The sequence below is a fragment of the Urocampus carinirostris genome, chromosome 1 (genome assembly GCF_059441175.1).
Source record: "Urocampus carinirostris isolate Australia breed hairy pipefish chromosome 1, RoL_Ucar_1.0, whole genome shotgun sequence".
NCBI classification, from domain to species: Eukaryota; Metazoa; Chordata; class Actinopteri; order Syngnathiformes; family Syngnathidae; genus Urocampus; species Urocampus carinirostris.
This window is the reverse complement of record NC_142349.1, coordinates 65814896-65826993: the sequence shown is the minus strand read 5'-3', so window position 1 is coordinate 65826993 and position 12098 is coordinate 65814896. Positions and strand designations below refer to the sequence as shown.

General features: G+C 44.4%; 1 protein-coding gene across 1 annotated transcript in view; it reads right to left on the bottom strand.

Annotated features, from left to right (window-relative positions):
• Nucleotides 1-12098, bottom strand: part of kcnn1a (potassium intermediate/small conductance calcium-activated channel, subfamily N, member 1a) — a 176618-nt gene that overhangs the window by 72149 nt on the left and 92371 nt on the right. Inside the window, exons 3-4 of the mRNA XM_088348762.1 lie at nt 5392-5487; nt 1620-2038 (exon numbers count right to left, since the gene is read on the bottom strand). Coding sequence (XP_088204888.1) covers nt 1620-2038; nt 5392-5487 — 515 coding nt within the window. The remainder of the gene's footprint in view (nt 1-1619; nt 2039-5391; nt 5488-12098) is intronic.

The following is a 12098-nucleotide window of genomic DNA, read 5'->3' as shown; positions in this document are numbered from 1 at the left end:
CTCCAATACCAAATATGCTAATAAAAGACAAAAGAAACTAAATATACTCTCCTCTCCTGGCTTTCGACTCGTTTCTTATCCCGACCACGTTTTTGCTCTCCTGTCCCGGCTACTGACCCGTTTTTTCCGTTCCCGACACCGCCATCGCTCGCCACGGAAGTCCCACTTCCGTGTTCAGAGCGACCTGCTTCCCGCGACCAGCGATCACCGGATCGTGGGTGCAGCCCTTTCCTTTCTTACAATGAAACTGAGAGAAACGTAACGCAAGTGGGTCCTGTCTCCGTTCTGGTCTTGACAGACTTGAGTTTCGTTTTGAAATTTGAGCATGCGGCTTTTAATCAGGTGCGATCTGTAGTCCAGGGTTTGGTAGGGTTACTTTAACTTGATTACTTTCAATGACTTTTGGATTACTCCAATACCAAATATGCTAATAAAAGACAAAAGAAACTAAATATACTCTCCTCTCCTGGCTTTCGACTCGTTTCTGATCCCGACCACGTTTTTGCTCTCCTGTCCCGGCTACTGACCCGTTTTTTTCCATTCCCGACACCGCCATCGCTCACCACAGAAGTCCCACTTCCGTGTTCAGAGCGACCTGCTTCCCGCGACCAGCGATCACCGGATCGTGGGTGCAGCCCTTTCCTTTCTTACAATAAAACTGAGGGAAACGTAACACAAGTCCTGTCTCCATTCTGGTCTTGACAGACTTGAGTTTCGTTTTGAAATTTGAGCATGCGGCTTTTAATAAGGTTGTGTAGTCCCAAATTTAGGGTAGTACTTACTGTAAAAAATTCCGTTATGCAGTTAACGTTTTTACCTAAGATACTGGAGGGTTTAGAATGCATTTGGTAATCACCAGGGCAGCACGGCGGCGCAGTGGTTAGCACGTGCGCGGCACAGTTCTGAAGTCGTGAGATCACACCCCCTGTGTAGAGTTTGCATGTTCTCCCTGTGCTTCCGTGGGTTTCCTCCGGGCACTCCGGTGGTTTCCTCCCACATTCCAAAAACATGCTTGTCAGGTTCATTGGCCGGTCCAAATTGTCCCTGGGAGTGAATGAGCGAATGAGTTGTCTGTCCCTGTGTGCCCTGTGACTGGCTGGCAACCGGTTCAGGGTGTCCCCTGCCCACTGCCCGTAGATAGCTGGTAAGGGCTCCAGCACCCCCGCGACCCTACTGAGGATAAGCGGTGCAGATAATGGATGGATGGATAGGTAATCACCATAGGTTTTCATACAGAAATTTCACTTTGCAAGCTCCACCTCAGAAAGGATTAATGTTGTATCCTGGGGGTCTATTATGTCAGGAACGGTGAATAAGTCTCACAAAACATTTAATATGGCAGGCCTCTCATATTTATAAGTGGGGGGAATTGCATGATTGGTGGTTGACTACATATCCCCCCCCCCCCCACTATATACACAAACTAATTCAATGACGTGAAAATCCGTGTTTGGCACCCAGTGAGTTTAAACAGGCAGTGTCGTGCTTGTGCGTGTTTGTGACCACCTTTCTGTGGATTCAAGTGCAAAAAAATCAGTGACGGAAAACAAAGCGTGGGACCAAAGTGAAGGTGTTGGACCCGGACCCCAAGCATGATCCGAAATCCCCCAACGTCTTACCTCTCGCAGACGCGCACGGTCCAGGCGGCAATGATCCAGGACGATATACTGAACACCAGCAAAACAGTTCCCGGGCAGATGGTCATGAGGGTCTTCATGACGAAGCGAGTGTTGAAGTTGATCTTGTTGAGGGCGCCGATGCTGCGGGACGAAGCGTCCGTGAACAACTTGCTGTGGAGGAGCATGACCCTCCCGATCAGGTAGAGTCTCAGGAACATGGGAATGGAAAGGATGATGTCCACGTCGGCGTCCGCTACCGACGGCGTGTAGGTGAAGGCCAGCCGGGCCTTCCACGTGAAGACGTACTGGCCGGGGATGGGGTGGATGGCGCACACCAGAAGCTCCAGCACGATGAAGAAGATCCGCTCGTAGGTCATGGCTATCCTCCAGTCATCCGCACCGTTGTCGACCATAAACAGCTGTGGATGGGCGGAAGAAACGGATCATTATTTTTTTTTCTACATCCTGACGAGACAAAAAAATTATAGCAGGGGTGGTAAACATCGCAAAATATGGCAAAAACGAGAAAGAAAAAGCCAACATGTCATGACTGGCGATTCAACAACCCAAGCTGATTGGCTAAGAGACTCCTTTTAAACCCCCGGCTTTCAAGAGCACGTCGTCAGATCGTTGCGAACCCTTGCTCCCAACCTAGCAAGCTTATTCCGTCCGACATTTTCCTGCCCTGTTTTCTTCTGCCTGATACCCGTTGCCGACCTATTTCTGGACCCGATTCTGCCCTGTTCTGCTATCCCAACATCGGGCCTGTTTTGCCCCACTACCTGCCTGACACCTGTTGCCGACCTTGTTTCCGAACTTGACACCGCCCTGGCTCTCCCGTCCCGGCTAATGACTAGTATCCCTGCATATCTACGATCATCCTGACAAGACTAAAAAATTATAGCAGGGGTGGTAAACATCGCAAAATATGGCAAACACGGAAAAAAAAGCCAACAAGTCATGATTGGCGATTCAAGGCACCTGTGAATGCCCAATTAGCGCCAACAACCCTGAGAGCTGATTGGCTAAGAGACTCCTTTTAAACCCCTGGCTTTCAAGAGGACGCCGTCAGATCGTTGCGAACCTTTGCTCCCAGCTAGGCAAGCTCATTCCGTCCGACATTTTCCTGCCCTGTTTTCTTCTGCCTGATACCCGTTGCCGACCTGTTTCTGCACCCGATTCTGCCCTGTTCTGCCATCCCGACATCGGACCTGTTTTGCCCCCTACCTGCCTGACACCTGTTGCCGACCTTGTTTCCGAACTTGACACCGCCCTTGCTCTCCCGTCCCGGCTAACGACTAGTATTCCTGCAAATCTACGATCATCCTTGCTCGACATGGAAGTGCCACTTCCGCGTTCCCGCCACCTGCTACCCGTGTCCGTCGATCCTCAGATCGTGGAAGCAAGCCCTGCTCTCCCTCTGTATCAATAAAACTGAGTAAACGAACGCCAAAAGCAATTCTGCCTGTACCTGTACACAGCAATATGTGATCAGGGATAACGTATCGCGGCCACAATCGGATATTCTAATTTCAGGCCAACAAAAGCAGCTTCTTCCCACTCGCAGCAGAATGGAATTGGGTATAATGGATTGCAGCCGCACGAGTGCAATTTATTTGAGGCACTTATACAGTAACAGTAAATAAAGAGCCGTCAGTGTGCTCTGCTGGTCCCGGCTTGCAGTAATAGGGCATAATGGATCACATCCACACAAGTGCATTTCACTTCTCAGTGGACTGCACGGCAAAAAGCGGGCCGTCAAAGAGTCAACAGGCCAGAGAAAAGTGCACTCTGCTGGTCTCTGCTTACACCAAAATGAGACCGAGGACAGTGGATCGCGACCCAAACCGAGCATTTCATTTCAGGCTGAAAAATGTGCCTATTCCCATCCCCACTTGCAACAATATAGGACCAGGGGGGATGGATTGCAGCCGCAAAAGTGATGTTAATTTTAGGTGGAAATAACAACAAAAGTGAGCTGTGCTAGTCTTCGCTCAAAGCAATACGTGATTGGGGATAATGGATCGCGGCTGCACGAGTGCAGTTCATTTGAAGTGGAAATAACAGCGAAAAAAGAGCCAACGGGCTATGTACGTCCCTGCTCACAGCAATATGTAATCAAGGACAATGGCTCGCGGTTAAAACTGATCATTTCATTTCAGGCTGAAAAATGTGCTTATTCCTATCCCTACTTGCAACAATATGGAACTGGGGGTGTTGGATCACAGCCGCAAAAGTGTCATTCATTTTAGGTGGAATGAACAGCAACAAAAGGGCTGGCGGGCCTGACAAAGTGCGCTGTGCTGGTCTTTGCTCACAGCAGTACGTGATCGGGGATAATGGATGGCGGCTACACGAGTGCAGTTCACATTTTGGTGGACATTGTGGCAAAAAAAGACCTGCCAGGTCCAACAAAATTGCGCTCTGCCTGCTCCTTCTTGCAGCAATATGATCCATTTGTCACCTGAGTCTGCTTCATTGGTACCAACAGCTGCGGACCCTGATTGGCTGTTGTACTCTTTAAAAAACCCGCCTTCCTGTCAACATTCGTCAGATCGTCTGCGAACCTTCGCTTCACGCTAGGCAAGCTTTTGTGACTCCTGACTCTATCCTGCCCTGTTTTCCGTCTGATTCCCGTTGCCGACCTTCTTTCTGGACCCGTTTATGTTTTTGCTCCTCCGTCCTGCCCATCGACCTGTTTTTTTTCTCGCTCTCTACACTGCTTTCGTTCCCAGCTATCTGCTACCTGTGACCGTCGATCATCGGATCGTGGGTGCAAATCCTTTCCTCCTTCTAAATAAAGCTGAGTAAACGAACGCAATTGGGTCCTGTCTCCGTTCCTGGTCCGTGACATCATTATCCCCGATAACATCATATTTTTTTACCCCTGGTGCATTAAGGTGGCAAAGTACAACGCGCAAACTCCCTTGGGTTTAAAGTACTGTATTATTACCAGGGTTGGGTAGGGTTACTTTAACTTGATTACTTTCAGTTACTTTTGGATTACTCCAATACCAAATATGCTAATAAAAGACAAAAGAAACTAAATATGAATAAAATGATGACTCACAACACGTGGTAAGCTTTCTCTCCTGGCTTTGATCTCTTTGATCTCCGGCAAAACTAACATAAAATGCCAGAGAAACAAGCTTATCTCATCTCATCTCATTAGCTACACCGCTTATCCTCAGTAGGGTCGCGGGGGTGCTGGAGCCCATCCCAGCAATCATCAGGCAGTGGGCAGAGGACACCCCGAACTGGTTGCCAGCCAATTGCAGGGCACACAGGGACAGACAACTCACTCGCTCATTCACACCTAGGGACAATTTGGACCGGCCAATTCACCTGACATGCATGTCTTTGGAATGTGGGAGGAAACCCACGCAAGCACGGGGAGAACATACAAACTCCGCACAAGAAGTCTGGAGCTGGATTTGAACCCACGCAGGAGGTTCCCAATCCTCTAACCACTGCGCCTGTTTGGATTTCTTTTCATTTTGTTTCTGTTGCATTTTATGTTCGTTTTGTCGGAGATCAACAAAATCAAAGCCAGGAGAGAAGGCTTACCACGTGTTGTGAGTCATCATTTTATTCATATTTAGTTTCTTTTGTCTTTTATTAGCATATTTGGTATTGGAGTCATCCAAAAGTCATTGAAAGTAATCCAGTTAAAGTAACCCAACCCAACCCTGATTATTACCACAAAGATGAAAAAAAACAATGCTAATGAAGAAAATGGATGTCTACTGCCATTTTCTAATAATTGACTCACCTGGATTTCCCGTGCGTGGTACATTATTATAAGACCAAGCAGTATAACAGTGGAAAGGCTGATAAGGCATTTCAGTGCAAATGAATAGGAAGATTCCTAAAAGCAGAGAGAGAAAAACAACACTAGTTAGTGTTAAATCTCATCGCCTGTACACAAAAAAGCAAAAAACTGGAACGGAAACAAATGACTCCATTACCGGCTTAGACAAGGAGAATAAATGCGCTTATAAAAATGCACATACGTGCAAGTGGCATACAAAGTGGGCCACACACCGCTACTTATTAGCTTAAAAGTCCGAGTAGAGCGCTAAAAGGCCTTTACACACAAACACCTGGCTTCATATCATTCGCCATCCCATCAACGAGCAATTAATCAAAGCCCGGCGCTAACATGGAGGGGGGTAGTCTGTGCATTGGGGATTTCCATTTAATGGCAGGTGCAGAAAAGGCAAGGCTAGCATTAGCACGGCCCCACTACGGAGAGTTTTACCGGTGATATATAGACCAGCTGGATGCCGAAGCTGCACTGTTTCCTAAAAAGTGTGTATTTCTAACCAGATGGTATCACGTTTCGGTTTCAAATATTGGTTTCTTTCTTTCTTTGTCTCTGTCCGACTTAAATAAAACACAGTTAGAGGGGGGAAGGGCCCCCCAGACTTTAGGAGCATGCCCAAGGAGACGGACGTGAGTAAGTTCCTCCTCTCCTGGCCCCTCCCCCTCTCCAACTGCAGTTGTAACAAGTCGAGTGCCTTTTTTAGCGTTAGCCAACTCGTAAATAGCTCTCCCACATATAAGAGGTCAATTTAGACCCCACAGTGTGTGTATTTGATATCTTCTAAGGACCATTTTCAGGATTTTAGCATTGCCGTGGGGGTTAATAGTCCTCCTATGGACATTGTAATTGTCCTTATGTGACTGGAGAACTTTATAAGGGTTAAATTGTGGTTTTAAGGTTGGGATTTTTGACTTTTGTTTGGGTTATTGGGTTATTTATAGATTATTATAGTAAGGGAATGTCGCTTCTAGAGTACAAAAGAAAAGAAAATACTTAGTGTGTGTGTGTATACTTGTTTTTGAGGGTTCCCTTTTAAGACTATTTTGAAAGATTTACCAGATCTTTGGACTACTACTACTTCTATTTATACCCAGTACGCCAGTCGCTCCCGGTCAGTCCGTCAGCAAACCTCTGCATACGCAAGGCAAGCACTTTGACTCTGGCTCCCGTCGGTCTTTTTATCCGTATACCACTCGTATGTTCCTGATTCCCCGTCTGTCTCCGGCTATCGACCCGTTTTGTCCATTTGACCACGCTCTGATCTCCCGCTCCGGCTAGTCTTAATCAGGCCTGCTATAAGATGCCAAGCACAAGAGAAATAAGGTGCTGCACTTTTAAATGTGTCCTCTTGATGTCGCCAAAAACTAGATTTCTTTCTTTCTCTCTTTTTCTCTTTCTCTTTTTTTCTCTCCCTCTCACTCTCTCTCGCGTTTCTTTTCCTGTATTTTTCTCTCTCACACACTGTCATTTTCCACTTTGTCTCTTTATATCTCTCTTTCATTTTAACTCTTTCTTTCTTTTTCTCCCTTCCTTTTTTGTCTCTTTCTTTCTCACCCTCTTTTTCTCTCTCTCGTTTCCATTGTGTTCTCTTTTTTCTCTTTGTTCCTCTCTTTCTTTATTTTGTTCTCAGTTTGTCACGCTCACCCTTTATCTCTCTTTGTCTCTTTCCCTTTCGTTTTTTCTTTTTTCCAATGATTTTTCTCTCTTTTTCTGTCACTTTATCTCTCTCTGTTTTTTCTCTCTTTCTCAATTTTTTTCTCTCTTTATTTTTTTCTTTATTTCTTTTTATTGTTTTGTTCTCTTGCTATTATTGTTCTGTCTCTTTCTTTGCCATTTTTACATCTCTTTTTTCCTCTTTCCCTCTCCTTTTTCTCGCTTCCCCTCTCTATTGTGCTCTCTCTCCATTATGCTCTCTCTACGACTCCCTTGTTTTCTGTCTCTCTTTTTATCTCTGTCTTTATTTTTCTCTGTCTCTTTCCTTCCCTCTCTCTTTCAGTTTCCCTTGTTCTCCCTCTTTTTTATAGGTCTCTCTTTCCTTCTCTCTTTTCCTCCCCCTCTCTCTTTCTCTATCTCTATCTCTTTAATCTACTAGTCCGGCCCCTGTGAGATTATTTTCCTAGCCTGTGGCCCCCACTTTAAATGAGTTTGACACCCCTGGGAAAGTCCTTATTTGGACATTAGGACATTTTAGTTGTCCTAATGTGGCAAAGGTGAAGTTTTGATGGTTGATTTTAGGGTAAGGGGCTGAGAAATACAATATGGGAATGGATTGTCTCAAATAGGACAGAAAAATGAAATTGTGAGTGTGTGTTTATCATCAATTGTTCGTTTTTTCTAGATTGACTAAACCATTTAAATCTGGCCCGCAAGACAACAGTGAGAGAAGCGAAAGAGAAAAATGAGCTGCAGTTTTAAAAAAGTCCACCTGATGGTACCCAAGCCAGTTAACACTTGCAAAACTGCTGTGGTAGTATTTATGTATTTCTCTCTCACTCTCGTCTTTTTGTATTTTTTTGGATCTCTTTCTTTCTCTTTCCCCTGGTCACTCTTCCTTTTTCTCTCTTTTCTCTATTTCTCTCTCACTCTCCAATTCTTTCTCTTTTCTCTTTCCTCTCTCTGTAACTTACGCTGTAATTATTTCTTTTTGTTTTTCTCTTACCTTCTCACCCTCTCTTTCTCTCTCCTTTTTGATCCCTCTGTCACCTCACTTCCTCTCTCCTTTTACCCTGCTCACTCTTTTACTCTCCTTCTCTCTCTGTTGTTTCACTTCTCTCATTCTTTTTATCTTTCTCTCTTTATTTCTTTCTTTTTTTCTTTATTTCTCTCTTTATTTCTCTATTCATAACTAAATTCTGCTCTCCTTTTCTCTCACTGTTACTTTGTCTTCCCTTGTTCTCCCTATCTGTTTATTGCTCTCTCTTTCCCTCCCCCTCTTGCTCTTCTCCCTCTCTCTTTCTCTTAAACTCACTAGTCCGGCCCCCATGAGATTTTTTATAGCATTTGTGGCCCCCAGTTAAAACGAGTTTGACATCTCTGGTTTAAGAGAATGGGAGAAAAAGAGAGGGAGAAGAAAGCGAAGGAAAGAGAGATAAAGAGACAGAGAACAAGCGAGAGAGTGAGAAAGAGAGAGAAGATAAGAGAAGGAAAGAGAAAGAAAGAGAGATAAAAAAAAGAGAGAACGAGGCAGACAGATAGAGAGAGAGAAGATGAGAGAGACAAAAGGGAGAAAGAGAAAAATAGAGGGGAGCACAATATAATAGAATAGAATAGAATAGAATAGAATAGAATAGAATAGAATAGAATAGAATAGAATAGAATATACCTTTATTGTCATTGTTACAAAATGGGTTAACATATTGTGACAACGAAATTGGGCATGACACTCCAGTTTTACACATTCACAGTGAGGTATGAGCCAAGAAGATAAAGGAACAGAGAAGATAAGGTTATAAAACAAGGGGGATAAGGCTATAGTTATAATTTACATGGTAGAGAGAGTCAAGTCAATAGAGAGAGAAAAGAGAAAGTAGCAGAGAGGTTACTATAATTGTTTAGCGAGTGTCTGACTTCAGATTTTTCAGTTCATATATTCTTCTAATGCCTTCTCAAGGACCAATCGCAGCAACGGAATTTCCATAGCTAATTTCATTGTCGTGGTGCCGATCCAATGTGCTCTGAAAGTTCGTATTGCGAAATGATTTATGCAATCCAGTTTTTTCGTCACGCTGGGTACACGCATCACAGAACATGTAGCCTCCATTATCATCCTCCTCATAGCGTAACTAGGAATATACAGTGGAACCTGGGTTTTGGAACGCCTCTCAGTTCGAACAAATCGGAGTCCGACCAAAAATTTCGAGAAATTCTTGCTTCGCTGTCCGGTCAAAATATCGGAGTTCGAACGCCGGTAATGCGTGAGTGGGTACGCTAGGGTGCGATGCGGGTACTTATTATGCCTCCGAAGAAAGTCGGTGCAAGCAGCAAAGTTGCTACAGGTGAAAAAAGAAAAGTAGTGCGTACAACTATTGCATTTAAGAAAGAAATAATAGCAAAATATGAAGGAGGTGTGCGAGCGCCTTCTGCTGACCACCACAAAGGTAAGAAATCCTATTCATAAGATTACGATAACGCGAACGTAAGATTAGCCTGGGTTAGCTTTATGTGGGTGTTGGAACGAAGCCCAACTTTCAGGGTGTTGGAACGGAGCCCCCTGTCCGCTGAACCGCTCACCACTTGTTGTGGAGACCCGGGAGCTAAATGACTTGTAAACGACCAGATTTTTTTTATTTTTACACGTTCATGTTAGCGTAATCTTTCGTACGGAAGATTACGATAACACGAACGTACGATTAGCCTGGGTTAGGTTCATGTTTACGTTAAACATTCATGGTAAACATTCAGGGTGTTGGAACGGATTAAAACGATTTACATTATTTTTAATGGGAAAAATGATTTCGGTGATTGAACAAATCGGTTTTCGAACAGGGTTCTGGAACGGATTATGGTCGAAAACCGAGGTTCTACTGTAATTGAGTCCATTTTGGCAGAAAAGTCCTTTTCTTGCTAGGAATATTCTTTTGTTTATTTTGTGTTTTCCTTGCCGGAATTATTGCCGTTATTATCACTCTCTTCATTATGTTCCGACTTATTACTGACACCGATAAATGACCAATTTTGTGTTGATTTTTACTTAATACTGTTTTTTCGGAGGCATACTTAACCCTCACTCGACGACAAGCACCACAACAATGACGTCATCTCCAAGCAACGAAATCTCGTTTGCCGAGATCGGCGTGCAGACGGAATCTCGAACCGCGAGACCAAAACAACAATGGCGGATCTGCCTGACGAAAAGTTTGGAGTGCGATAAATCTTTGTTAAAAAAAAAGTACCCAATTTCACGACTATAAGGCGCGCCTAAAAGCCTTTATTTTTTTCAAAAGCTGACCATGCGCCTTATAATACAGTGCGCCTTATACATGGATCAATATTAAGTCGCAAAGTCTTGCAACTAAGGCAGGCGGCCGCCGACTCGATTTTCCTACGACGGCGAAGTAGTCCGCGGTGTATGCTGGGATTTATTTATACCGGCGTTTCATTGACTAACCAATGTGTCAATCATGATTTGAATCAGTCACTATTGGCTTATTCGGAGGTAAAGGGGGCGGATCCTTTTCCTCATTTACAGGCTCGCATAGGCTAAAGCGGGGCAAAACAAAGCCCGCAATTGGCCGAAAAAGATGAATGTGAATCACACGTTGGGTTGCACTACGGCATAGAGAAAACATTTTTCACTATTCTGTATTTGTAAATATTTTACTCTCCTGGATTTACTACACTCACGGTTGTAAAAAGACCATGGTTACGTATCATTATTGAACGTGATGGCTGCAAGAGAACTTAGGTGAGCTATGCGGCTTTATATTTTCCCGGTATCTTGTTTTAGAACGATCTTGATGTTTCTGTGATGAGTCTATTTTTAAACTCAATTCAATTCAAAGTGTTTATTGTCATATGCAGAGTAAAGAACCCCGTTTCCCTTCACAATAAAATTCTTACTTTGCTGTCCACACAGCTGCCAGCGAAAAATAAAATAGAAACTAAGGAATGGTTGGCATTTCTTGAATCCTAAGACTTTAACCTTCCGAATGATATTTGGAACGATGCATTTGAGTGATTGGTGACATCGTCCGGACACTGTTTCCGTACATGTCCGAGACACGTATTTGCTTCTTTGCAAGCTTTGGGAATGTTAAGGGGGTAATAAGTTGGACTGAACTATCCGACTGTTTTGTCCACGTTCCCATTGTAGCGCCTTATAATCCGGTGCGCCTTATGTATGGAAAATATAGGACCAAAAACTATTTTTTGGGGGTGCGCCCTATAACCCGGTGCGCCTTATAGTGCGGAAAATACGGTAATCGGGTAATAATGTAAATTTTGTGTCAAAAAAACACTGCTGTTAGCTCTCTCGTTAGCTCAGAGCGTCCGTCCCTGGTCTTGATTAGGAAATGTATTTTTAGCAATCGACGATACGGCTCCGCCCTTCGGTCGGGTCACATGTTCTCGAGACGTTCCCTGGTCCGGAATTGTTTTGAGAAGTCCCTTGTGAAATAACATTGAGTAAACCAATTAATCTACCTGTCATTGGTTCAAGGAGTTTTCAATCCCAGAGCTCAGAACCGCTTCATGTATTTCCCCCCCCTGACAGGGTTGGAGGAAACCTTTTTCTGGGTGGTAAGAATGATTTAATTGTGATGCGGTGATGGGGAAAAAGCCTTCCTTTACAGACGCTCCCCTACTCACGACCATTGGACGAAAAACGGTAGATACGAACATTTTTATCGAGATGTCGAAAAATATCCGGATATTGTAAATTAGACTTTGTATTGTGTGCACCCTCTTCCGAGTACAGGACTCTACTGTAGTACTTCTTTCCGCCACCGGCGCGTGGTGGCGCTGTGAGAGCTCACCCAGCATCCACCCCGAAGAAGAAATCAGCTTCCTCCTTCTAGTTCGTGTGTAAACATTCTATACCAGTGGTCCCCAAACCACGGCCCGCGGGCCGGATGCAGCCCACCCCCACATTTGGTCCGGCCCCCTGAACAATACCAGAAAGCATTTTGATTTTTTTTTTTCATATATGTGTATTT